We start from the raw sequence: 27,554 nt of genomic DNA, 5'->3' as shown, positions 1-27,554 counted from the left end.
ACTGCGCCTGCGCGGGACTCCTTGGAATATTCTAGAGCTTAAAGAAACGAGATTAGTAGGATGTTTCCCCATAGTGTGCATGCTCCACCCGTCTGTAATACCTCAGTTCTGAAATGTCCGCCGCTGCGATTGGACTCTTTTGCGAAATCTAGAGCGAACCTCTCTTTGTATTTTTGGGTTTTTGACTTGGGACTGTCTACCTATTTACGATTTCTGGATCACGGACTTTGTTTATTTCTACGGTTTGATTGATCTACAGTATTTGATTCGGACTGCTATTCGTTGACGTTTTTGCGTGAATTATTTCCTCCTTCCCTTTTCCGCCTATTTTTATGGCCTCGTCAGGCCCCTTTCAACGTACATTGTGTGCCAACAAGATTCCCTTTATCGATGGCCACGATCGCTGCTTATTTTGCTTAGGGAAAAGACATCAGACACACTTCTGCCTGGAATGTAAAAAATTGACCAAGCCAGTACTTAAGCACCACTTGCAGCAACTTCGTTCGTACTTGTGGGAAAAATCACTCTCCCCTTCGAGCTCAGCTACTATGGAGCCTACCGTAGCTTCTGCACCTCCTGCTCCTTGTGCCAAGTTTGCTGTTCAACCGACTCTGGCTACTTCTTCTTTGAGGTCCTCTTCTAAAGGGTCAAAATCCAAAACTCCTTCAGTATCGGCCTCAGCCTCGGTGTCGAAATCGCCATTGAAAAAAGACGCTAAGAAAAAGGAGACGGTTAAACTAAAGTAGTCCAAGCCCTCCACCGATTCAGATTTTCCTTCTGTTCCCGATCTGCAGGAATCATCTAGAGAAGTACCAGACCTGGATTCTCCTTCTGAGGTGGGAAATTCTGTACCGCCTCCACAGGCTCAGACTTCGATATCGATACTGAGCCTGTCTCCCAGCCATGGCCATTCTGAGGCTGATGTGATTTCCAGCCTGTTCTCGACCCTATTTCTATCGAGCAGGCAACAGTGATATGACTCTGTAATTTGGAGGATTCGCCACACCGGTCTCCTCCTCATAAACGATTGGCCAAGCATCGTCATATCTCGCTGGCTTGACATCGTACTTGTCCGGTAAGGTAGTACCCCCATCATAGGGAGGTTATTCTTCTTCCTCGCTCATCCTGACGTGGCTTGATCTCAGGGTATGAGGAACCCTTTTACGTGGAGGTGGACCATTGTGGCGATCAATATCACTATTGGGGAGACGAGCCCGATCCATATTATGACACCAGCGACTATTTGAGATCTAAGTGAGTCTGCTATGTATATGCATCGCCCTCTTCATCTTCTGAGTCGTCATCGCCACTACCTTCCCAACATTATCAACTCGAAACTCTGGCAGTGAAACATACATCTAAGCGTCATCTTCAACAGGTTACTTCCCAACAAGAGCCTCCTCCATTGAAGTGCTCCTGTGCCCTTCCAGCACTGTCTTCCTTGGGGTTGCACCTGAAGACGTCTCACTCTCTCTCTGGTCAGGGCACAGCTCCTAGAAGTTCCCGCTCATCTCAAACCACTACTTTGGTTCAAGTCCCTCAAGCTCTAACTTCCATATCGGAAGAGCACCATCATTCACCATCACCCCTTCTTTTACCAGGAGTCCTTTGGTCTCAACAGTCTCTGAATGCGACCCGTCTTCAGAGGCTTTTAGAGAATCACCTTCAAATCTATCAACCCCTGACTCTGATGTGGCTGACCTTCATCTCCCATCACTTTCTGAGGACTTCACCTCCAACTCTCAGTTAATTTTACGCATGGCAAAATCATTGAAACTGGATATAGAACAACCACCTCCTCCCAGACAAGACTTTGTATTCGATGATATAAACCAGGAAAAAAGTCCCCCACTGAGTTTGGCATTTATTCCAGTGATGCTAGACCTCATCAAGGACTCGTGGGACAAGCCATCAACATTTCTCCAGATCTCTCATTGTGTTGAAAATCATTATAGAACACATGGCAGTGAAACGACATTTCTGAATAAACACCGGTCCCCTAATTCTATCATTGTACAATCTAATCAATCATGAGCAGGAAATTGTTCTAAGGCCACGCCTACTAACAGGGAAGGTCGAAAGCTAGATGTGTTAGGTCGTCGCCTCTATTCCCTAGCTTCATTTCTTATGAGGAGCCTACCAGAGACAACTATGGAACAAGATGCTACCAGTTCTCCAAGCTGCTCCTGAGGAGACTAGAAACAGTGCCCTCAATTCTCACCTAGCGGCGACTACGTTGGCTAAGCAGTAGTGCTTAGCATCCATCATACGGCTGATGCGGCTTCAAAGGCCATGACATCTGCTATTGCCCTCAGAAGGCATGCTTGGCTGCGCTCAGCAGGAATCACTGATGATGCCAGATCCTGTATTGAGCATCCTTTTTATGATGTTAGCCTGTTTAATGAGACAACAGATGAAGTAATGGACAACTTGCACAAGATCTGCAAGATGGCTCATTCTTACTCTGTCCAACAACCAAGATACCAATGTAACCAGTTGCGCAGGTCCTTTAGCTCTCAGCAATCCTATCACCAGTCCTACCGTCCTTACAAGCCCCCTGCTCAGGAGAGATCTATTCCTCCATCTTCCTCTGCTGCCCCTTCTTATTGACCACAGGCTCATACTCAATGTTGGCAGATCTCCTGTTGTCCCGCAAGGAAGAATAAGCAATACCTTTGACTATCCTATTTCCCACCAAGATCTACCCATGTCGCCTGTGCGAGCCAGGAGGTGAGGCTGAGGAGCCTAACGCCGAGGGAGGCCCAGAAGGAAAAGACAAGAAATCGGGCCTTCTCGGTGGTGGCTCCTCGCCTCTGGAACAACCCACCTCCAGAGATTTGCGTGGCTTCCTCGCTGGGTATCTTTAAAAATCAATTAAAAACATGGATGTTTCGGCAGGCCTTCCCTCCAGTCAATTCTTGATGCTTTCTTTCCTTCCTCTTCCCATTGTTTGCTCCCATCTTGTGAAATGTGTTTTACCATGTAGAAACTGTTTATATATATATATATTTCTGTGTGTTTTTGCTGTAAGCCGCCTAGAGTGGCCTTAATCAACCAGATAAGCAGGATATTAAATAAAAATACATAAATACATAAATACATAAATACATAAATAAATAAATAAATAAATAAATAAATAAATAAATAAATACATACATACATACATACATACATACATACATACATACATACATACATACATACATACATACATACATACATACATACATACATACATACATACATATTTCGATCCCATCACTTGGTGGTCTTCACCATTCCCAGCTGGCACCTTTTATTGACAAGTGGTCTATTGTCACCAAAGACTCTTGGGTGCTCGCCATCATACATTATGGTTACCTGTTAGAGTTCATAGACCTCTCTCCAACTGGTCTCCTCAGACCCACGACTTTCTCTCCTGCTCTGGAAGATGAAATTTCTGTACTACTTCAGAAATGTGCTATTCAACCTGTTCCCTCTCATGATCTTCTGAACGGCTTCTATTCCCATTACTTCACAGTTCCCAAGAAGGATGGTGGTCTCCGACCAATCCTAGACCTCAGACTACTCAATACTTATATTCATTCAAGACATTTTCATATGGTCACGGACATTTCGGAACTGAGGTATTACGGGCGGGCGGAGCATGCGCATTACAGGGAAACGTCCTGCTAATCACGTTTCTTTAAGCTCTAGAATATTCTGAGGAGTCCCGTGCAGGCGCAGTCTAACCCATTTGTGTGGATTCACGGAGGACCACTCAAAGAACCATGGTTACAGGTAAGTAACCTCCCCCTTTTGAGCCTCTCTGTGTGCTGCTTCTGCTATTTTGACTCTTGAAAACAGCTACGTGGCCATTCAGACATACAGATGCAGCATTAGAAAATGTCCTCATCAGCTGTGATGGTTATTTGTTGCATTGTGAGAGAAAGCAGATTCAATGGTGCTATAGGTAAATACTAGTTTTATTTTGGACTGACGAGGAAAGAAAACTTGATTTCTTCTTGAGACCAACTATTATTTCTCCTATAATTCAGTAATAATGTCATGGTTGGAGAACTTCTGGCCATCCAGAAATTTTGGCTTTCCCAGATGCGTTCAACTCAGTAGAATATAATGCTTGGCTTATCCATTTGGGCAATTCAAAACAAATTTGATAGCAATAAATAGTCAGCAATTACACAGTCTTTTTCTCTGCAGATGCCTGATTATATCCTAATGATCTTGAACTGTGTGCTTGATTTTGGAACTTTTTTTGTGTAACCCCTTGTCCAGTTGCATTGGCAACAAAACAAATTAAAGTCAGATGCTAGACTAAGACCGTTCCGCTAGCAGTTGTATAAGCACTTGCAGTTTTTCTTGCTGTGGTACTAGGTGCAGTGTGAAATGTAAGGAACTTGGGGACAGTAGAAACTAAGAAACTAGCAGCATTAGATATGGTAGCTTGTGCTAAGTGTTGGGCAGGACTGGCCCATTCCCCAGGTTTAGATCAAAATGGTGGCCTAAGCTGTCATTTGTACCACTAAAGGTAAAGTAGTCCTCTGTATTGCTCTCATTGCTTGCAGCTTGAAAGTCAAACCCTAACCTTGGAGTTGATTGGTCTCAGCTTGATGCCTTGCTGGCTGAAGGGAGGTCATGATGGCTGGGGATGACTGAAGTTGTAGTCCAGCACATTGAGTTGTCCAAGATTGGGGAAGATTGATATGTTCCATTTTGGAGCATACCGTTAGTTGCCAGCAGGCTTACATAGAAATTACACAGAGGCCACTGAATGCAAGGCTTTCTGAGCTCTCAGCTAGCTTCCTGAAAGATTGTGTTCTCTTTGAGTAAATGAGGAGGAAATGAGGTAAAAGAAAAGAATTTTATTGGGAGCACTGCAGTGTTCTGCAATAAGCAGGTGGAAGCTTGAAATACTGGAAAAGCTCTTCTGATGCTTCATAGCTTGGCCGTGTTGTTGTACTGGGCTACCACGTCCCACATCAGTATTGCAGTGCTTGCCATACCTAATTCATAGCATGGAAAGAACAGCAGGACTGAAAACCATAATGATTTGTTCCATCAGCTGTAAGTAATTTGCCTGCATAGTGCTGCATTAAAAACAACAACCACCCAGCGATGCCATCCTGTATATATTAAACGTTGAACAACATCTGGGTCTATGCTTTGAAAAAATGAAAGAAGACATTGCACTTTGCATGGATTTAGCGTTCTGGTTATGATTCACAGTGATTAGATCACTAAGGAGCTGCAAAGTTGAAAATGCATGATTGGAAAAATAGAGAGCTGGAGAAGAAGCGCTGTGTGGGAGAAACATACAACTAGTTGAGCAAAGATGGACCAGTATTATCCCAGTTATTTCCAGAAAGCCAGATTTCTAGGAAGTATGAAACAAACTTCCATCCCATAACTGGAGAAAGCTTGATGTTAGATTAAGAAATATCACAGAAAAAAAGAGAGAGTTTTCCAGCGTCACAAAGCCATGGCAGCTCAGGACTGAACAGGGAATATCTGATTTACATCTTTTTTGTGTGTGATGCACAAATGTTGTTCAGTTGTAAAGATATATACATGTTCATAGGGATTTTAGTCATCTCAATCCAATGTCACTCTGTTATTAAAAGCACAGTATAAAAAGAAGCTGGATGATAGCTATCAAGAGTTGCTAGTCCCCTTATGGCAGCAGTTCCCAACCTTGGGTCCCTGGATGTTCTTAGACTACAACTCCCAGAAATCCTGGCCAGCGCAGTTAATGGTGAAGGCTTCTGGGAGTTTTAGTCCAGGAAAATCTGGGGACCCAAGGTTAGGAACCACTAGTTTAGGGTATTAGTGTATGACTGGTGTAGTGGTTGGTGTAGCAGTTAAGGTACTAGTCCTTAAGATGCAGCCTGGTGAGTTCAAATCCCATTGGTAGCACATATTTGAACTTCTGAATGCTCAGTGGCTTAGGGATTTGGCTACACAGCTAGAGGTTGGGAGTTCGATTCCCTGTTGTGCCTCCTTGACAGGATCTGGACTTGATGATCCATAGGGTCCCTTCCAGCTTTGCAGTTCGATAATGATGAGGATATGGAGTTAACACATCAATTTCTGTGTGAATATCCCTTCCTTTTTGGAAATACTGTACTGTAATCTGTGGCTATTATGACATGTGTGCCAATCTGTAGTTAACTCAGAGCAAAAGGGAAGAGGAATCAAAAGTGAGTGAGATAGTGACATTTTTATATTCTCAAAACAAACAAACAAACAAAACAATCAGCACAAGGCCATGTGGTCCTCAAAACATTATATTCTCCTAAATGAGGTTAGAAAATCAGAAACATTAGACTTTACACTGGACATTATGCAGTGCATCCTGTTGTTTACCATCCAATTGATTTTAGCCAGGCTGACAGGCAGATAAAATTTAGGATTGCAGTAGCTTTGCTGCTACTGAAATACATAAGGACTGCTCACAGAGAAGTCAGCAGAGGATCATGGCTTAAAAGGAGGATTCCCCCCACCCTGCCCCTAGCTTTCATTGAAATGCATATCAGTGTTCTTCAGCTGGCTAATGTTCTACAGCTGGACTGGGGAATGTGTGGCCCTTTGAATGTTTTGGGGCTTCACATTTCAATTGGTTTTGCTTGGCTGAGCCAATGGAAGTTGCAAGGCTCTCCTCCCCTGCACTGCAGACCTACAGACGTCCTACCAAAATACTCTTGATTGATATGGATTCTCTGATTACATCTCTGTCCTTTGAAACAGATTGTGAGGCTGGATATGTAGCTATGCTGGCATTTTTAAAATCTGACTTTCCAATGTCATTTTATTTTCCTTTATTTATTTTCAGCTTTTTGATCATGTTGCTGAATGTTTAGGAGATTTTATGGAGAAACAAGAAATCAAGGACAAGAAGTTACCTGTTGGCTTCACATTTTCTTTTCCATGTCGGCAATCCAAGCTTGATGAGGTAAGCGTACACTGCAACTTCATTCCTATGCGAAGGGAGCGCAGGAAGCCGACCTATACCATTGAGCTGACTGACACTGTACTGTCTACAGTTGCCTTCGCCAAACTGTTGCCTTCTAAATGGGTTGGACTGCAAGCCCCAACATTCTTGGCCAGCGTGACCATTGGCTGGCGGTGATGGAAGTAATAAACCATCACCTCTGGAGGACATCCATTTGGGGAAGACTGGTGCCTGACAGCAGCTCCTTGGGGTTTCTGAGGAAGACCACTTCCCATCTTTACCTAGAGATGGCAAGGATTGTGCTTGACTCCTTTAGCATGCAAAGTCTGAGTTGTACTACTGAGCTATGGCCCTTCCCCAGCTAAAAGAGCCAGATGGTATTAAAACAGCATTTAGCAGATTTGTCTGTGTTGCTACTGCAGGTGATTGATTGTTATCATTATGATTATTGTTATTAATCATTGCAGTGGTTGCCAAGCTTAGGCCCCTCCAGATGTTCTTGGACTAAAACTCCTAGAAGCCTTCAGCACTAGCTGTGCTGATCAGGATTTCTGGAAGTTGTAGTCTAAGTACATCTGGATACTCAAGATTGGGAACCACCGCAATAGTGCATGTGGAAGCTGCCATAAAACACAGGAATTAAGGCATCTCTCTCTCAGTGGATGGACTAGGAGAATGCAGTGTCGTGGGACTGTAGAAGTGGCAGACCCACAGACCTATCTCTCAATGTGAAGCCATTGGGAGCCCCATGTATGAAATGAAGTAGATGCATGTCTGTCCAGGCAGGACAGTTGTAATTCCATAACGAAGGTACCTTGAAAATGGAGAATTACGCTACTAACAAATGTGAGCCCTGTTGGTGTGTGCATAAGCATATACTGAATGTCCATCTATGTTTGTTTGTCCATATGAAATGTGGGTGTGTTCTCCTGTAGGAAATTGAACAGTGTTCCCCATGTGTAACAGCTGCTTACTTTTAAAAGGACACTAGAAAGGTGAGTTTTGACTGAAAGAAACGGGATCTCATTTATTTTGACTTGCATTTGTATTGTTTAATTTTACTAGGGAATTCTGATAACCTGGACGAAACGTTTCAAAGCTAGTGGCGTTGAAGGAGCAGATGTAGTAAAGTTACTAAACAAAGCAATAAAGAAGCGTGGGGTAAGAGTGCCTTGTAATTTACATATGCATGTACCAGCTTGCCAGTTTGGAATATGTTTTGCTATTTATTGACATTATGAGCCATCCTTTTCAGACCCCTCCCAGCATCATTCTCAGATTACTAAAGGCTAGCTTGTTTCATGGTATTTTCACTCTCAGAAAAATAGTAAGCCAAGAAAAAAAATAAGGCTGATAATCTTGGTCAGTTTTGGGCTATCAAAAACTTCTTACGGGGAATATTATATGCCAGATGTAGCCACAGCCTGAAGAACATTAAAATGAGACCTTTGATTCAGACAGTCTATTCTGGGCAGAGTAGACCCTTGCAAGGTTTGCTGCTTAATCTTGTATGTTCTTACCTATACGTTAGTTTATGAAATAGGACATACTGTACTGCCATTTCAGTGTGCATAGGAATGCACCTGAAGTAGTGACATAAAATGCAATATTTCTTACTTAGCAAGTGTACTAGAGCTTATCTTTGGTTGAGAAGTGACGTAGACTCATCCCAGTCACAAATCAGGGACTTTCATTTTTGGGCCAGGAACTTTTTGAGAAGAAAAGAATGTATAGGATAGTAGCTCTCAGTTTGTGGTAATAAGGACATTAGAAAAACAAGAACAGCCAAGTACTATTAGCAGACCAAGGCTTCTATAGACTTGTTTGTCCCAAGTAGAGCAGACCTATTAAATCGGTTGTTGAATTATGAGTCATTGCTTTTATAAATCCCAGTGATCCAATGGGTCTGTTTCCGTTGGGACTAGCAGTTGGATTTAGGTTTTTAAAAATTCTCATTAAATAGTATTTAGTGAAGCCTCATCTGGTTGCTGGTGTGACAGAATTTCCTTCTACTCTCTTAATCCTTGGAGCTGCCTGGTCTGGATGGTCCCTCAGCCCTCCAGAGCAGATTTCTAGGGCATGTGGGGCTGCACAGGAGTAGGGGAAACATTGCCTTCGTGCTTTCACGGACAGAAGTAGTTTTATAGCAGAAGAATCCTACTCAATCCTAGCTTGAGATTCTGTGCCACAGTGAAAAGTAGCATATGCATATCACAGTGTGTCAATGAAATTGTGTCACACTAAGAACTCTTCTGTTTTATTTTAAAGGATTATGATGCGGACATTATGGCAGTTGTCAATGACACTGTAGGGACAATGATGACCTGTGGATTTGACGACCAGCGTTGTGAAGTTGGCTTGATTATTGGTATTATTTGATTCCTTTGTTAAGCAATAACAAATACAGGACATTGACACTTATAGTAGAGCATTTTTGTTTAAAGTCTGCTGATAAATCTCTTTTCTTTTTAAGGTACTGGCACCAACGCTTGTTACATGGAGGAAATGCGACACATTGATCTTGTGGAAGGCGACGAAGGCCGGATGTGCATCAATACTGAATGGGGAGCTTTTGGGGATGATGGCTTATTAGAAGACATCCGGACTGAATTTGACAGAGAGATTGATCGGGGTTCACTTAATCCTGGGAAGCAACTGTAATTGAGACTATGTCATTATTGCTTCTAACTGCAAGTAGTCTTGCTTAAAATAGTTTGTTTTCTCTCCTGCAATAATACTGGCTGCTTGTGGTTTATTGTGACTTGTGGAAATGCCTTTCATTGGTGCAAAGGACTCTTTGCTCCTCGCCTGTTGTTCTTACCTCATTTTATCATCTCCACAGTGTATGTATGAGAATCAGTTGGGCGGGAAGAGAGTGACTTGCTCTCAACTGTGTACAAACACATTGTGCATTGGTATGGATTTGAACCACTGGCTAAAAACGATGTGTAAATACATATAGGATTGGGCTACACACCTGGAAATTAATAATGAAAGTAACTGAATGCTTTCTATTTCTGTGCTGCTTTGTTTTCTCTTCAGCTTTGAGAAGATGGTCAGTGGCATGTATATGGGTGAACTTGTCAGACTTATCCTTGTGAAAATGGCCAAAGAAGGTCTGATTTTTGAGGGGCGAATTACTCCCGAACTTCTAACCAAAGGAAAATTAGAAACTAAACATGTTTCCGCCATAGAGAAGTAAGTTGTTTTGAGGTTTTTTTTCCTATGCCTTCACAGAATCACTACATTAGGGGGTATAGTTTTCAGTAGCTTTCTGGATGAGTTTTTAAAAACAGGGCACTCTTTTACTTTTTCATGTTTTCCTTAGAATAGCATCAATAACCTTTTTTAGGTTTCCAAAAAAAATGACAGAGGTCAGAGTTGAAGAAGGTCAAATATCATCTATATTTTCTTTCTGTGTAATATATACATCATTTTTGGGAATCTTTGAATATCTGAATTACAGCAGACTGTTTTGTTGCATTTTGCATTGCCCCGTTGGCCTGACAGATTAAAACAAAACCCTCTTTGTAATGGCCCCAGAAATAATTTTGGCACATAGAAGCGAGTATTTTTTTGTTTTGTTTCCTGAATCTTTAATATATGTGACTTGACATTTTAGACAGACTGCACCTGACATATAGCAGCTCTTGTAGGGTTTTCAACATATGTGAGATGTTTGAGGAGTGGTTTTACCAATGACATCCTTAATGGGTTTCTACAGGGAAGTGGGGATTTGAACCCCGGTCTCTTAGGTCCTAGTCTGCCACTCTGTTCAGATATCCCACTGTGGCTGCCAGCATAATCTTGGATACGGGCCACTGTGGTAACTTGTTCTAAGACTCTTACTGACCCTCCCTTAAGCTGACATCAGAGCATGCTGCCTTGCTGGGAACTTTAGAATATCTTAATCTGTTTCCCTCTTACCATTTTTGTCTTTAGGAGTAAAGAAGGCTTGCAAAAAGCCAAAGAGATCCTGACCCGACTTGGGGTTGAGCCTTCCCATGAAGACTGCATCGCTGTTCATCATGTGTGCACGATTGTTTCCTTCCGGTCTGCAAACCTGGTGGCTGCAACTCTGGGAGCGATCCTGAACCAGCTGCGGGAGAATAAAGGGGTTGGCCGTCTGCGCACGACTGTCGGGGTTGACGGTTCCCTTTACAAGATGCATCCTCAGTAAGATCCTGTGCTTTTTCCATCATTACAGCTGGGCACTTGGTAGGGAACTGCCTCTACCAAAGGTCAGATATGTGGCACATCAGGATATCATCTGGAGATGAACTAAATAGGCAAAACAGTTCATGGAAACTGAAAGTAGTTCGTTAATGCTACATGCTGGAGTAGTCGGAAGCAGCTGAATAGGTTAGATTTAGGGCACTACCAGACCACCCAAAAAGTCATGCTGGACACACACACCCATCCCTTTGTTATGTAGAGTTTGACTGGGCCTTAGAAGACAATGTAAGGTCACTCTTCCACTAAATCAGTGGCTAATGTCACAGTCTCCTTCCTTACAGGTAGATGCCCTCTTAACATTGCCCTTGGCCAGGTAGAACCAAATTCCCTGTAAATGGCACTCGTGAGGCAGAGTAGCCTTTAAATGTCCCAGTTGCTAGTGTGTTAGGGAGTTGGCAGGGCTTCTTCTCTGTGATTGGCTCCCACTTTGCTCCATAGATATGTCCAGAGGAAGCCTATAGATCAGTCAGTGGTTTCCAACTTTGGGTCCCCCGATGGTCTTGGACTAAAACTCTCAGAAGCCTTCACCACTAGCTGTGCTGGCCAGGATTGCTGAGAGCTGCAGTCCAAGAACATCCAGTCCAAGGTTGGAAACCACTGCTATAGACGAACTGAATACCATAGCCTCTCCCTTGGTGATGGCAAAGCTGGCGTTGGGAAGAACTATGTCCTCCAGTGTACAAGCATGGTTCCTGTATACTAGCAGTGGGCAAAATTTGCTTTCAGGTCCCAAATGGACCTCCTCAGCACACATCATCCCCTAGCCTGGAATTAGGTTATTATTTTTTAATTCCTCAAAAAGTCCCCAGCTCTGACAGTTTTGAGGAGCTACTTTGCCATGTTTCGCTCACCAGCACCCTCAGACTCCCATTTTATATATATTTTTTGAAAACTACAGCTCTCTATGCAAATATTGTTTGAGTACTGCGAAATCAGTCCATTGGAAAGTGTTCCCTGTCTCTTTGGAATACTGATCCTTCTGAAATTCCGTCAGCATTTGCTTGTACGTGCTCGTTTTCTGTCTTCGGCTTGCACAGATAACGAGATTGGTCTTCAATCTGAGAACCTACAAGTGTTTTAGACTACAGCTCCTATCATCCCCAGCTAGCGTGGCCGTTGTAGTCACATCATGTGAAGGACACCTGATTAGAGACAGCCGCGCCAGATAGACCCTTCAGTAGTGGTTTAAACATCAGCAAAAGTTAAAGGGACCTTCCAGTTGATGGTTTCCTCCCCACTTTCTGCAGGTACTCCAGGCGCTTGCACAAAACGGTGCGCCGCTTAGTGCCTGACTCAGATGTGCGGTTCTTGCTCTCTGAGAGTGGCAGTGGCAAAGGTGCTGCCATGGTGACAGCGGTCGCATACAGGCTGGCTGAGCAGCACCGGCTGATCAACGAGACCCTCGCTGAGTTCAAGCTCACACATGAGCAGCTGCTTCAGGTGAAGAAACGGATGCGGATCGAGATTGAAGCTGGCCTCCGGAAAAAATCACATGACCACGCGAAAGTCAAAATGCTGCCTACATTTGTCCGCAGCACGCCAGATGGGACAGGTAGCTCTCTAGTCTTTGAAGCAGTGTTTAGAAGAGTCAAATTGTATTTCTTTATGCAAAATGAAGATTTTTTTAATTTTAAAAAATTAAGTCTGGGATCCACTGATTGGAGACATATACTTTCCTTGTGATCCTACTGATTTGTTTTATTTATTTTAAAAACTATTACACAACAGTAGTACTGTAATTCAAAATAATAGTTTTATGATACGCTGCTTTTCCAGTATGGGTTAAAAGGAACTGAAAGCTTAGAGAGAAGCATAAAAACAACAATGTAGTAATTTGAATTCAAGAAAACAATTTTTTTAAAAAAATGGATAAAATATGTAGAAAATTTACTATCTAGTGAGAAAAACTGCTGAAGGGAAAATCCCAAATGAAAAAGGAAGTTCTTACAGCTCCTATGGAGTATAGTATATCCTGAGGTAACTTTCAGAAGGTAAATTGTCTCCCTCCCCTTAAAAACTGTCTCCCTCCAGTTGCTCTTGATACTCAGCAAAGTTCAAAAAGCAGTTTCAGATTTCAAGAATGTTTCACACCAGAGAGTGATGGAACATAGCTAACACATGAATCAGATGATCTTCTTACTTCCTGTGGATTTTTAGGTGGTGCCCAATTGGTTTTCATTCTCCCACATGAAACAACTTCTCCCTAGCCTTTCATGCCTCTTCTGGGTATTTTAGTGGAGTTTTTAAATTTAAAAACCAAACCTCTGCATTAGTTTTGGTTTGGTTTATATGAGAGCACAGCCTTTAAGTGGTGGTGAAACACTGGCGCCATCTGCTGGCATGTCTCATGTGCACAGGACCGGTTTCCAGGCAGCTCAGCTTGTCCAGTTTTTGAAAATACTTTTTGTATCAGGTCGTTCATAGGGCCAGGCAGCCCATGACACTTGTTCACAGATGGTTTTGAAAAACAAAAACAAAAACAACAAAAACAGAGCAGTTAAATGGCTGCTGTTATTTAGAAGAAAGTTTAGTTGTCCAACCCAGGAGATGGTCCTGATCCTCTTGGCTGCTTTCTTGTATCCCTCCCTTCCCACCAAAAACAGTTTGCAAAAGTTGGTATGTGACATTACCAAAGTCAAGATATGCCTGTTTTTGCCACACCATTTTGTTTTCTTCCACTTGGAATGTGCGGAAAGTTTTTGGGAGCAGTTAAGAGCCAAGAAGAGATGGTTTAAGTAGAAAACCAGCACATGTCTGATTCAGATTGGTCATTTTCTCAGCAAAATAAAGATAGCCAGGATTAGCATGCTTCTTCTAAACATTAACTAAAAGCCAGTGTAGTTGTGAACCTCAGAATGAGGCTGGTATATCTGTGTGTGGGTCCAAACCTTTCTCTTGTGATCCCGCAGAATGAAAGTAGCAGAATGAAAGACCCCAGCTTCTTGACACATTCAAAAATGTTTTGTTTGCAGAAAATGGTGACTTCCTGGCTCTGGATCTTGGAGGAACAAACTTCCGTGTTTTGCTTGTGAAGATCCGAAGTGGTAAAAGGAGAATGGTAGAAATGCACAATAAAATATATGCAATTCCTATCGAGGTCATGCAGGGTACCGGAGAAGAGGTAAGTAAACATTAAGAGCAGTTGCTTTTACAGTATACTTCTCCCCCCCGCCCCCAAGCTTGGAAATGCACAGATTTTATCATATATAAATGTCTTCTCTCTTCCCCCACCCCCTTCTTTTTAAAAGCTGTTTGACCACATCGTTTCCTGCATCTCAGACTTCCTGGATTATATGGGAATAAAAGGTGCACGCCTCCCTCTGGGCTTTACGTTTTCTTTCCCTTGCAAACAGACAAGCTTAGATGCTGTAAGTCATCGTTTGTGCTTCTCTAATACAGTTTTTCATTTCATATTTTGAGGGTGGATTTTTGGATGCTCTTTTTGGTTTGAGAAGTGATAATCAAATACCAAGAAAAAACTAACCTTTCATGGGCTAAAGATTTTGCATGCTGAGCCACAGTGTTTGGTTAAGATTAGGGGAATTTCAGGTGTCAGGTTAAATCTCTCACCAGACTGAATATCTTGGTAGACGTGTGTGCAGATTGTTGACTCAGTCATAGTAAGAGTGTAAGAAACTGCTTTGTACTCCGTCAGTCAACTTGGAAAAGTCAGTTTTATGGACAGCTGTTCCTAGAATCTCTGCAAAAAATCGGGAGTTACAGTAAAAAAAAGTGACTTTCTAAACTCAGGTGAGACCATGGATCCATATAATTTCACATTAGCTATCTGGTTGCGAATGATGTCACAGATTTTTGGACAGAATTTGAGATGCTGGTGTTGTACCTAGGATTTTTTGCATTCAAGATATGAGCTTGAGTACTGAGGGAAAGGCCTAACTGCCCCCCCCACCCCAATTCCTCAGTCTGAAACATGGCTACAGTGGCCAGCAGCACACGGAAAGCTTCCTGATAGACCTTAGATCAGCTGCAGAGTGTGCAATAAATTCAATCCTATAGCAGTGATTTAAGCTAGACAGTGCAAGAAAATGGCTGCTAGGCACCCACCTGTGTTGCTGAACTGCATCCTCCCAGTAATGTACAGTGAAAACAAGTGCATGACATCACTGTCCTTAGCAATGTGCCTGTTTCGGCTCAAATTTGTTATCCGCTATTGGTGGTGAATGAGAAACACAGTAGGACATCATGCATGTACATTCTCTTTCAGTAGTTAGCGGGCAAGTGCAGGCTGCTGGCACTTCCCACCCTGTAATAACACTTACTATAGGCATCAGGTATAACAGTTACATCTAATTGTAGTGGGAGGACTGTGTAATGTCATATTCTCCAGCTGGTTGGATCTGCTGTTGCTGTAGACAGTGTTAAGTATTTATGGTTTGTTCTAATATCTGAATGAAGCTTGGAATCAGAAATGGGGTTTCTCCCCGACTCATTTTTCCTCCTTTTTTAGGGTATCCTTCTGAATTGGACCAAGGGCTTTAAGGCTACAGACTGTGAAGGCGAAGATGTTGTTAATTTGCTAAGGGAAGGAATTAAAAGAAGAGAGGTGAGTTTTTTCTATGTTGACATAAACAGTGTGTTAATAGTGCTGTAGTGTAACCTGTCTTTTCTATACCTCAAACATTTTCTTCTGTGAAAGAGATTTACATTATTACTGCTTCATTAAATTTCTTCCGATTTAAAGTGAAACTAGTAGATGGTATTCATAATTTCAAAATTAATATACTGTTTGTTATGAGCCCTAACACACCTTTGTGTAGACTTTTTCTGTGTTGCTTAGAATACTTTTTAAAATTATTAAGGTGATCAGAAAAATGCTAGGAAAGCAACATCTTTTAAATGATTTCCATATTGTAGCAATATTTGCCAATTGTGGAAATATTTTAAAAATCTGTGTAGATGTTCCATTCTGTTATTATTGCTGTTAAGAACTTATAACAATATGCTTCTTTTTGACTGAACAGCAAAGGCAGTATGATAAGTCTAAAAACTTGCTCTAGCAGAATGATGATGTAATGGTTTAAGTCCAGATATCAAAAGCCTTTTTTTAAAAATGTGGAATTGGACACAGTATGTGTCCAAGCAGCTTGAAGAGAAATTGCAGCTGAAAAATTAGGAAACTGAGGAGAAAGAGAGAAAAGGCATTGGACAAGGTGTTTTATAACAGCACAGGCATGCAGAAACCCTTACTGAACACTTGAACGTATTCTCAATCTAGGGAAGAACACAGCAGAAATGTATACAGTGGTGCCTCGCATTGCGACATTAATTCATTCCGCAAAAATTGCTGTTGAACGAAAACATTGCTATGCAATATTAAAAAGCCCATAGAAATGCATTAAAACCTGATTAATGCATTCCTAGGGGCTTAAAACTCACCGTTCAGCGAAGATCCTCCATAGCGTGGCCATTTTCAGTGCCTTTTAAGCGAGGAATCCGTCCCAGAAAACAGCAGGCAGCCATTTTGTTTACCCGGCGGCCATTTTGAAACTGCTGATCAGCTGTGCGAAAATGGTCGCTTTGCGATGATCGGTTCCTGAAGCAGGGAACCGATCATCGCAAAGTGAAATTCCCCATAGGGAACATCGCAAAGCGATCGCTTTTGCAATCGCAAAAAGTTCGGCGCAAAGCAATTTTGTCGCTAAACGAAGCACTCGCTAAGCGAGGCACCACTGTATATGTATAATGCTGTTGTCTCATTAAATTGAAGAAAGAGGTTTGTGTGTTTGTACATGTGCATGCCTGTGAGAAGATCAATTGAAACTGATACTTGTCATTGCACAAGCATTGCAATTCAAACTCAGATATGCAGAGGTGAGTTTGGAATGGAGGGGAAGCGTCTTGTGCTGTCCTTCTGCCGCTGCCACAATCCTTTTTTGCTGGCGGATTATAGATATGCCCCGAGAACTGCTTCTGCTGACCCAACTGCTAAGTTGAGCTGGCAGAAGAGCCAGACGACGAGGCAAAGTGGAGGAGGAACTGAGTGAGACTAGATCCAAACCTTCTTCAGCCCACACTCTCAGCTGCTGCTGGCACTAAGTTAGTCCAAGGCAGGAGTAGTCTTAAGTGGAGGGTAGGGTTGGATTCAGTGCAACCGGAAAGTGGTTTGGTCAGCTTAGCCAAGAATCGGACATCTTGACCAGTTAGGGTGACAAGCTAAGGCAGAATTCGTAACTGAATCTTCACTATATACTAGATAAGAACTACTTACTCCTGTGGAGGACCCACTGTTCATGTAAACAAGGGGCGTAATGCAGTTTGTATTCAGCTTTCTTTTTTCTTTTTCATTCTTTTTTTAAAATGTGGCATGCTAAGCAGTTGGAAAATACACTTCTAACAGTCTTGCAAAATACCCTAACATGAGTGGCAGGCATTTCCACTCATGCAAGGTATGATGTTCTGTGGCTTTGCTATAGCTACAGCCTTCTTTACTACATCCTGTGCAATTTGTCAGGGTTCTCCATTCTATGAATGGAATTCTGCAGACAGGATCCAGCCTATTATCCAGAAGCCACCTTTGTGACATGTCTTGAACCGAGAATAATTGAAAAATGGGAACAAGATACTAAATGGAAACAAGACATTGTGTTGATTTCTGACAGCATCAGACAATACATTACACAGCACCAGTGATCTCGTTTTATGGCTTAAAAAAAATAAAAAGATATTTTGAAGGTCATTTCAGGCTGGTGTTTGACCACAGAAAGACTAAGCACAATTTATAATGCCATCCTTAAGTGCTGGTAATGCAAAAATATTCTGTGCAGATCTTACACCCTTTTAGTGGCTCTCATAAAATTAGACCAGGGTGGCTCAGCATAGCTGAAGTGATACAACGGGATTATAGGATATACAGTAACCTAGTGCTGTTGCAGCAGGCTTCAGGCTTTACTTGAGATATTTACTTTGGTGTTTTTTTTCCCCCCAAACTAAACCCCAAGATCCACCATCTGGAGCCTAGTGTAAAAAACACGTGCTGAGAATTCATCCGTCCAGGAATGGTGTTGAGTACCAAAAACTGAATGGAGCTTGCAGCCTTAGAAAAATCTACTCCTGCTTATCCCACTTTCATCAGTGAAATTTCTTTGCTGGGGAGGTGAAAAATACATTTTTTGCGGCATTTTAAAAACAATTATTACAAATCCTTGCCAATCAATTGCACATAATTGTGTGGACTAACAACAGCAAAACCACAGATCAGCTTTCTGTCCATATCTAGTGGCAGACATTTTAGTAATTCTTTTTAATTGCTTGAAACGTTTCAATTGTTGATGGGGATGGGGAGTTAATGCTGAATCTGTTATTGGCGAAAACGGGAAAAATCAAGGAGATGGAAAGTGAAAGAGATTCTAACAAAAGTAAAGTTTCTGTGAAAATCTAAAAGAGACCAATCTGATTCGAGTTAGTGTGCTAAATTGTACGTTCTGTGGCTGTCCCAATGGAATTTCTCTTCTTGACTATTTCAGCCAAGAAATTACCCGTCCTCCAGATCCAGTTTTGAGGCTGCAATAGAGAGGGCAGTTTCGTTCCTCTCATTTCTACTGGGCCCCACGGGTTTTTTTTATCAGTAGAGCACCCTTGTCGGGTGCTGCTCAGACACAGTAGGTGGGCAGTTAATACGTCTGAGTACATCCCATTTTTGGAACTGAGGAAAGAACTGTTAGCAATTGTTTTGTAACTCATTTTTTACCTTTGTATGAATCTCCTAACAGAAGGTTACAATGTAATTATATGCTTATGCCTCCCTCCATTTCTAAATTGTTCGATGTACTTTTTCATAAGTACAAGTTAAGCAGAACTCACTATGTTTGAACAACTACTGTATTTAAAATAAACAGGGCAAAGATTTTTCTTCTTCCTTTCCCCTGTTCCTTAAAGAATCAGTCAAAAGGTACACCGTGGTGACACAGCCATCTGGGTAGAATAAAATGTTACAAGATTGTTTTGTTGTTGTAATATGAACCTTTTCTCCAGCGCACCTGGCTTTCCTCCTCCCTACCTTTTCCTCACAGCTATCTTGTGAGAGTAGCCAGACGGAGAATGACTGCCCCCAGGTCATCCCCTGAATTTCCTCATGTATTAAGGACTTGAACCCATAACTTCTGAATCGAATGCACCAACTGCTGCATAATTACCGTATTTTTTGCACCATAAGACGTGCTTTTTCCCCCTCCAAAAGGGGGGTAGAAAGTCTGCATCTTATGGTGCGAAGGTGGTGACTTCGCCCCCACTGGCCCCGTGGGGGGGAGCGTCGCAAGGGTCCGAGGGAGCCTTCCAGGACCCTTGCGATGCTCCCCCACCCCCCACAGGGCCAGCGCAGGCGAAATTGCCAGCTTCCTGGTGGGGGGAATGTTGCAAGGGTCCTGGAAGCTCACTCAGACCCTTGCGACGCTCCTCCCACCAGCAAAATCGCCAGTTTCTGGGAGTGTTTTGAGGCTTCCCAAGCCTCAAAACACTCCGAGAAGCTGGCGATTTTACCCCCCCTGGCCCCGTGGGGGGTGGGGGTAGCGTGGCAAGGGTCCAAGGGAGCCTCCCAGGACCCTTGCCAGGCTGCCCCCACCTCCCCACGGGGCCAGCCCTAGCGAAATCGCCAGGTTCTGGGAGTGTTTGGAGGCTTGGGGAGCCTCCAAACACTCCCAGAACCTGGTGATTTTACCCCCCTGGCCCCGTGGGGGGGTGGGGGTAGCGTGGCAAGGGTCCAAGGGAGCCTCCCAGGACCCTTGCCAGGCTGCCCCCACCTCCCCACGGGGCCAGCCCTAGCGAAATCGCCAGGTTCTGGGAGTGTTTGGAGGCTTGGGGAGCCTCCAAACACTCCCAGAACCTGGCGATTTTACCCCCCCCTGGCCCCGTGGGGGGGTGGGGGTAGCGTGGCAAGGGTCCAAGGGAGCCTCCCAGGACCCTTGCCAGGCTGCCCCCACCCCCTCCACGGGGCCAGCCCTGGCGAAATCGCCAGCTCCCAGGACCTTTTGAGAGGCTGGAAAGCTTCTCAAAAGGTCCTGGAAGGTCGCTATTTCGCCCATGCTGGCCCCGTGGGGGGGGGTAGCGTGGCAAGGGTCTGGAAGGCCCCCTCGGACCCTTGCCACGCTACCCCCACCCCCCCACGGGACCAGGGGGGCAAAATTGCCACCTTCTGGGCCTCTTTTGAAGCTTCCCAAGCCTTAAAAGAGCCCAGAAGGTGGCGATTTTGCCCCCTCTGACCCCCGGGGGGGCAGGGTGAGTCTCTAAAGGGTCCTGGAACACACTCTAGGACCCTTTGGAGGCTCACCCTGCCCCCCCACCAGGCTAGAGGGGGCGAAATTGCCACCTTCTGGGGCTCTTCTGAAGCTTTCCAAACCTCAAAAGAGCCCCAGAAGGTGGTGATTTTGCCCCCTCTGGCCTTCAGGGGGTCTGGGTGAGCCTCCAAAGGGTCCTAGGTTGTGTTCCATAAGACAGACCTCTCCATAAGGCTCACCAATTTTTAGGAGAAGAAAACAGATTTTTTTCCTGTTTTCTTCTCCTAAAAATTTGGTGCGTCTTATGGAGAGGAGCGTCTTATGGAGCGAAAAATACGGTAAATGATAAAGGGAACTGAAAGATAATAGACATAGGATTTCTTTAGCTGTTTGATATAACAGAGGTTGTGCCCCAAACGTACCAGCAAGTTAGAACATCAGCAGGAAAGATACATTGGTAGGATTGACAACAAAATGGTGTTTCCTCGCTTATTCAGCTGTTTGTAATTGGTACACATGGGCTCACCTCCCCAGAACATGAGCTGATAAGAGTGAACGCTGTTTCATACGATTCAGTAAAAGCAATTGCAGTATCACATTTTTTTTCAAAGGAATTTGATCTGGATGTCGTGGCAGTCGTGAATGATACTGTTGGGACTATGATGACTTGTGCCTACGAAGATCCCAATTGTGAAATTGGACTTATTGTGGGTATGTACAACAGAAAACTCTGTTTTTAATTTTGGTAGGTAGGGGGGAAGAAGTGCAGTATTATTGATTTTAAACTCACAATAAATCATACTGTTTCAAAGTGGTTTCATTCATTTGTTTTTTTTGTTCTCCCCCCCCCCCACACACAATGATTATATTTATTTTTATGTTCAAAATATACTAAATCAGAGGTAAACCCTCTTTTCTGTCAAGGGGTGATTTTCCTTGAGACTAATTTGTCATCGTGAATAGAGATAAGGTTGGTGGGTGGGCAAACCCTCCTTCCTTCCTTCCTTCCTTCCTTCCTTCCTTCCTTCCTTCCTTCCTTCCTTCCTTCCTTCCTTCCTTCCTTCCTTCCTTCCTTCCTTCCTTCCTTCCTCTTCCATGTAGCAGGCAGCCATGAAAAGTGTCTTGTTCATGCCCTTTAAGATCATTGGGTTCCTCATTTCCAGTGGTCTTTTATAATTAGGCCAAAGGCTGCTTGTGGCTAGTCATAATTTAGGTATTTTACTGTTTCATTGTTACATTTTTATTTTCCTTTCCTTGACGGGATTTGAAGTAGCATACCAGGGTCTGCTACCGCATGGGATCGTCACAGTAGTTCTGTGAGGTATGTTATACGGATAGGTAGTGACGGGCCCAAGATCACCCTATGAGTTCAGCATTCTGGCATTTGTGTTGGGTTTCTGTCTTTTGAGGGTAGCAGTAAGTGTTCCTATGTTGGTACTGAATTAGATGCATTCCTTGTTTTAGGAACTGGCAGCAATGCATGTTACATGGAGGAAATGAGGAATATAGAGATGGTTGAGGGAGAACAAGGAAGAATGTGCGTGAACATGGAGTGGGGTGCCTTTGGGGACAACGGATGCCTAGATGACATCAGGACGATCTATGACAAAACTGTTGATGAATACTCTTTAAACGCTGGCAAGCAAAGGTATTTCCTATTGAAGTGCAGTGAGGCATGTGAATTGACACTTGTGGCCACTTGCTCCAGCAGAGGTGCCAGTCATCGGTCTGGTGCACCACTGTCCCATAATGGAGGTTCCTAAGATTTGGCCCCCACAAGAAACATACAGTTTGCAGGAATGCTTGTCTTCGGAGCCCAGGTGCATAGAAGCAGCGAAGGCTCTGGGGAAGACCTTTTCCACTTCTGCAAGCATTCCTCTGATTAAGGACAGGCTACCAGTCCACTCCTTCTGGTTGTTCTCATGAGCATCCTTTCTTTCTCAGCTGGTCCTTCTGTCTGTGATTATAGGTATGAGAAGATGATTAGCGGAATGTACCTGGGAGAAATAGTCCGTAACATTTTGATTGACTTCACTAAAAGAGGGTTCCTCTTCAGAGGTCAAATTTCAGAGACATTGAAAACCAGGAGCATTTTTGAAACAAAGTTCCTTTCACAGATTGAAAGGTAAGTGAAATGTGAGTGATCATTATCAAGCTGTATTTATGAACAACTGCTTTCAACAATCCATGAAAATAATTGCAATTGTACTCCATATTCTGAAGTGAGTTTACACACAGTGTTTGTGTGTAAACTCACATCAGCCATCTTTGTGTGTAAACTGACATCATACCATCTTTCATGGTATTCCACCTCTATTTTTTGAATGTCAACTAATACTGCCTGCCCTGCGTTAATAATTCTGTAATACTTGACTCTGTCTGTAGGTGTCACTACAATGTAATTTTGCTTCTACACACATAAAGTCAGAACTCAGCTCTGTTGTATCTAGTGAGACACTGCTGGCGATACAATTGATGATGAATTAGAGCCATGGGGAATAGATTAAGCAAGCAAAAGATTTACAGCAATACTACATGTTTAAAAAAGCAGGGAAGCCTAACAGGGTTGTTCATTCCCCCCCCCCCCACAACAGTTCAGTGAATACTGAGGATGCTCAGCGGTCATGGAGTGCCGCTGGCCGAAATTTGAATGGCAAATAGGGAGAGGGGAGATTGGGATGAAACAGAATATCATGGAGGAGGGCAAACTTGGCTTGCTGGGTGGAATCTTGAATGGGAACTCGTCTTAGTTTTTCAGGTTCACGTAACTTTTTGTTGTTTTTTTCTGCCAAAGACTAACATGACCGCGCCCACCATCCAAATAACAAAAGCCCTGAAAACAGATGCTTTTGGGAATCAGTTCAACATCAGTCTTTCTCTCCCCCCCCCCCCAACAGTGATAGGTTAGCGCTGCTTCAGGTCCGTGCAATCCTCCAGCAGCTTGGTCTGAATGGTACCTGCGATGACAGTATCATTGTCAAGACAGTGTGCGGAGCAGTGTCGAGAAGAGCGGCTCAGCTCTGCGGTGCTGGAATGGCTGCTGTTGTGGATAAAATAAGGGAGAACAGGGGATTAGATCACCTGGATATAACCGTGGGCGTGGATGGGACACTCTATAAACTTCACCCACAGTAAGTATGAAAACTCTTTCTTTTTGTCTTTATGTTCTTTGAAGTATGGGCTCATTGTCCTTTAGATCAGTGGTCCCCAACCTTGGGCCTCCAGATGTTCTTGGACTTCAACTCCCAGAAATCCTGGCCAGCAGAGGTTTTGATGAAGGCTTCTGGGAGCTGTAGTCCAAGAACATCTGGAGGCCAAAAGTTGGGGACCACTGCTTTAGATGTGTGGTGTGTGCATATTTATGTGAAATGCACAGACTCATATGCGTCCAGATACAAGAACATGTTGCCTATGGCCACTGTGTACTCCATCTCTATTGCACTGGTTGCTTGAATAAACATGGGTTGAGGATGGGAGATGCATAAATCTGGAGGGGTTGCTTAATTCCCATTTCTTGCTAAATGAGTGGAACTAGCTACGTAGTTTATGCACAGATGCTTTTTAGAACTTAATAGAGGTGGATTTGTGGAAGAGAAAGGCAGAAAATGATGCTGCATGTGCTCCTGGGTTTCTTCTCTCAGTTCCCTGCCATTCATTTCTCTGTGTTAGATGGGGGGGAGTATGTAGCTATCCATTTTTTTTGTCAGACTGTATTCTTCATAATTGACTTTGTTGTTGTTTAGTCATTAAGTTGTGTCCGACTCTTCGTGACACTTTCCAACCATCTTGTCCTCTGTCGTTCCCTTCTCTTGCCTTCACACTTTCCCAACATCAGGGTCTTTTCCAGGGAGTCTTCTCATGAGATGGCCAAAGTATTGGAGCCTCAGCTTCAGGATCTGTCCTTCCATTGGGCACTCAGGGTTGATTTCCTGCAGAACGGAGAGGTTTGATCTCCTTGCAGTCCGGGGGACTCTCAGGAGTCTCCTCCAGCACAATTCAAAAGCATCAATTTTTTGGTGGTCAGCTTTCTTTATGGTCCAGCTCTCGCTTCCATACATTGCTATTGGAAAAACTATAGCTTTGACTATGCAGACCTTTTTCAGCAAGGTGATGTCTCTGCTTTTTGAGATGCTGTCTAGGTTTGTCATCTAGGTTTGACTAAAGTGGCTTAAAACTGCTAGGGTTTGCAGTCTCACAACATCTGGAGGGCCATGTGCTCTCACTCCTCCATCCATGAGTAGTCAGCTCCATACATTTACACAGGTTGTAGGGGAACTCTCTTCTCATACTTGCGGTGTGGCAAAACAGAATGAATCTACCTTAACAGGTGCAAAGCTTGGAACAGTTGCTTTTGGACTCCATCTTTCAAAAAAACATTTTTCCTATGTTCTGGAGCCATCTGTGGACTGGCAGAGGAACCATCCTTAAAAATCCTTTCTGTTTCCCTTCCAGCTTTTCACGGATCATGCACCAAACTGTAAAAGACCTGGCACCCAAATGTGATGTGACATTCCTTCTTTCCGAAGATGGCAGCGGCAAAGGGGCAGCTCTCATTACCGCAGTGGGATGTAGACTCCGTGATGCCGAGACGCATAACTGAACTCTGCAGCGCTGGCCTATGTTGCCTTCCGAGCACTTTCTTGTAAAGCAGCAGTTCTGCAGTCTGAACTGGCGGGGGAGAAGCCCAGGACTCACTGCTTTAATTGAAAAGTTGGAGTTAAAAATAAAAAAATTAAAAAAAATATAGGATACTGAATAGAGTGTGCTGTTGCTGGTAATATCTCCCACCTTTGAAACTCTCATCTGCATGTGTCTTTTTCTACCCTATTTGGTACATTCCCCATGTATCACTCATTAAAAAAAAAACCCACAGAGCTATAATTTAAACAGATGTCCAAAGTAAGTTTATTATTTGAGGTCTAAAATTACCACCACAATGATATACATGAACAAGAGCAGGTGGTACTTTGTGTCAAGTGTATTCTTTCCAGTTGCTACTATATCCATGTTAAATAAATATACCACCAACGTTGCTGAATATGAGATAAATGCTTATGCAAAGGGGAATTAGCAGTTCCCGTCTGAATTTTGATTTTAACCTTCTTTTCACTCCCCACCCCACTTCAAACTTGGGAGTTCTCACAGCTGGCTGTTAGCACCGTGTGCTCATGTGTCTCTCTGCAGCCACATTTCCCTCCACAAAGTAAATGGTCTCTTCTGTCCGTACTTAGTCAGGGATGGTAAATAAAGAAATAAACAACTGTTTCCCCATGTCTTATATCACTGGCATTTCTCCATTGCTTTGGTCAGTGGTGTTGTATTTCAAGTAAAATGTGTACTGTTTCAAAGGTCAGGCAGGTCTTTACTGATAAAATGAAGTCGGTGATTTCGATCAAGGGTAATCCAAATCTGTAGGCCATGAGAAATTTCCAGACTGCTACATCTTTGCCTTGGAGTTGTTGTATTCCATAGAGCTGAGGACTGCCTTTTGTTTTCATTTTAAATATAAGGTCCCTTCCTTTTCCTTTGTATTCAGCTGAGAGGCAGTTTCAGTATATTAGGTTCATGGGTAGAACTTCTGCAGCAACCCAGTGCCTGTATGTGGAAGTATTACAACATGTGTAGGCAGCTGTCAAAAAAACTTATTTTTTTGTCAGGCATGTTTCTAGTAAAACTGAATCAACACAGAACGAGTGAGAATACTCAGCATCTTGAGGCAGCTGCCAGAGTCTGGGTTCCCCCAACAGTGGTACTACCCCTGGCTTTCTTGCCTAGTCCATTGCTTGTATGTTTATGGCAACTGAGGCTGTGAAGTCATCTGCCATTTTGATTTTCTCACAATGCTTTAGAGCATCTACCATAACATCGCTCAAGAACAGAGCAGAAGAGCTCTGTTACAACTCTAATGAGCCCCATCTAGCACAGACAGTAGTAAAGTATGATGGGAGTTAGAATAAAAAAAATCTCAAGAACCACATGTCCCTTCCTCTGCTTTTGAATATTATGGGGGGAATTAAAATGGTGGATGGCCTCCCCAACATGGTCACTGGTATGTGGTGATGGGGCTGCTCAGACAAGTACCTGACTTACTGGCAGGAGCTCCGCCCTACGGTGCTTTGCTGCTCAGCCCTTTATAAGCTGCAAATTATGTTCTATGGAGTGGTGCTCATAACAAAATGTAGATGTATGTGAGAAATATAGTACACTCTGCCTTCCATTAACTGCAGTGGAAGTCATTGAGGCAAAATCATATTGATTTTTAGTTGGAACTGCTGGATTAGAATGTTTAGGAATTTTATTTTTCCATGTAGTTTTAAAAGTGAGGTTAATGTCAGAATCAGACTTCTAAATATAGAGCTAGCACACATAAATGGTTACACAAGGATCTATCTAACTTCAGCGGACAATCCTTCCATTGGCACTGACTGGACTAGGCTGGGGGTACCAACACTGCCAGAGGGTAGCAGCGAACAAACCAGTTCATAAATGAGGAAACTCTAATCCTTTGCCAACTCTTAACCAGCTTTGCAATTCAAGCAACTGAGTAAAGGCTCTCTTATTGTTTGGAACTGCATAAATGCCAAATGACTGAGCTAGTCTTTTAAGATTCGCCAGCAGCCTATTAATTAGCTAGTTTTACAAATAATAGCAACAGTAGCCTACAGCAGTTACTGTTCCTTCTGCTGTCCAAATTACAACTTGATAATGTTCATAGGATCCATCCCATGACTGACAACAGTAACCCCAAAAGCAGAGGGACATTGGGGACGACCTGCAGCCTCTTATTTATTCCTCAAGATTTGGATTGCCCTAGCTTCTAGTAATCATTTCCAATACTCCTTTTGGTGCACTGTGATAAAATGTTGTGCAGTACCCTATGAGTCACAAACAATATGCTCAGCTTTAAGTGTGTATGTGTGTGCGTGTGCGTGTGTGTGTCTTCCTGGAGAACTGCATGGTTCCCTGGTTTTGCAATGCTAGAGTCTTTTTACATTGCTCACTAGTAGCAATGATACTAGTGCAAAGTGGATATTTGTGACATTAAACCTTTTTTTGATGTGCGTTTATTGGTGTCTGGTGATTCTTTTTTTGGCCAGGGAAAGCCAAATGCTAGAAAGGAAAAGGAGCCTATGTTGTAC

The 27,554-nt window shown here is 43.2% G+C and overlaps 1 protein-coding gene across 3 annotated transcripts in view; it reads left to right on the top strand.

Moving 5' to 3' along the window:
* LOC110086784 (hexokinase-1) overlaps nucleotides 1-27,482 on the top strand; it is a 67,459-nt gene extending 39,977 nt beyond the window's left edge. For all 3 annotated transcript variants that reach the window (XM_078390832.1, XM_072995211.2, XM_020807956.3), the window contains 15 exons: nucleotides 6,830-6,949; nucleotides 8,015-8,110; nucleotides 9,218-9,317; nucleotides 9,423-9,606; nucleotides 9,992-10,147; nucleotides 10,892-11,125; nucleotides 12,433-12,737; nucleotides 14,158-14,306; nucleotides 14,434-14,553; nucleotides 15,654-15,749; nucleotides 21,027-21,126; nucleotides 21,880-22,063; nucleotides 22,385-22,540; nucleotides 23,313-23,546; nucleotides 24,868-27,482. In XM_078390832.1, coding sequence (XP_078246958.1) covers nucleotides 6,830-6,949; nucleotides 8,015-8,110; nucleotides 9,218-9,317; nucleotides 9,423-9,606; nucleotides 9,992-10,147; nucleotides 10,892-11,125; nucleotides 12,433-12,737; nucleotides 14,158-14,306; nucleotides 14,434-14,553; nucleotides 15,654-15,749; nucleotides 21,027-21,126; nucleotides 21,880-22,063; nucleotides 22,385-22,540; nucleotides 23,313-23,546; nucleotides 24,868-25,015 — 2,382 coding nt within the window. In that variant the 3' untranslated portion in view covers nucleotides 25,016-27,482. The remainder of the gene's footprint in view (nucleotides 1-6,829; nucleotides 6,950-8,014; nucleotides 8,111-9,217; nucleotides 9,318-9,422; nucleotides 9,607-9,991; nucleotides 10,148-10,891; nucleotides 11,126-12,432; nucleotides 12,738-14,157; nucleotides 14,307-14,433; nucleotides 14,554-15,653; nucleotides 15,750-21,026; nucleotides 21,127-21,879; nucleotides 22,064-22,384; nucleotides 22,541-23,312; nucleotides 23,547-24,867) is intronic.
* Nucleotides 27,483-27,554: the final 72 nt, after the last annotated feature.

Source organism: Pogona vitticeps, chromosome 3, assembly GCF_051106095.1.
Source record: "Pogona vitticeps strain Pit_001003342236 chromosome 3, PviZW2.1, whole genome shotgun sequence".
Classification (NCBI taxonomy): domain Eukaryota; kingdom Metazoa; phylum Chordata; class Lepidosauria; order Squamata; family Agamidae; genus Pogona; species Pogona vitticeps.
This window is presented reverse-complemented; position numbering and strand designations above follow the sequence as displayed.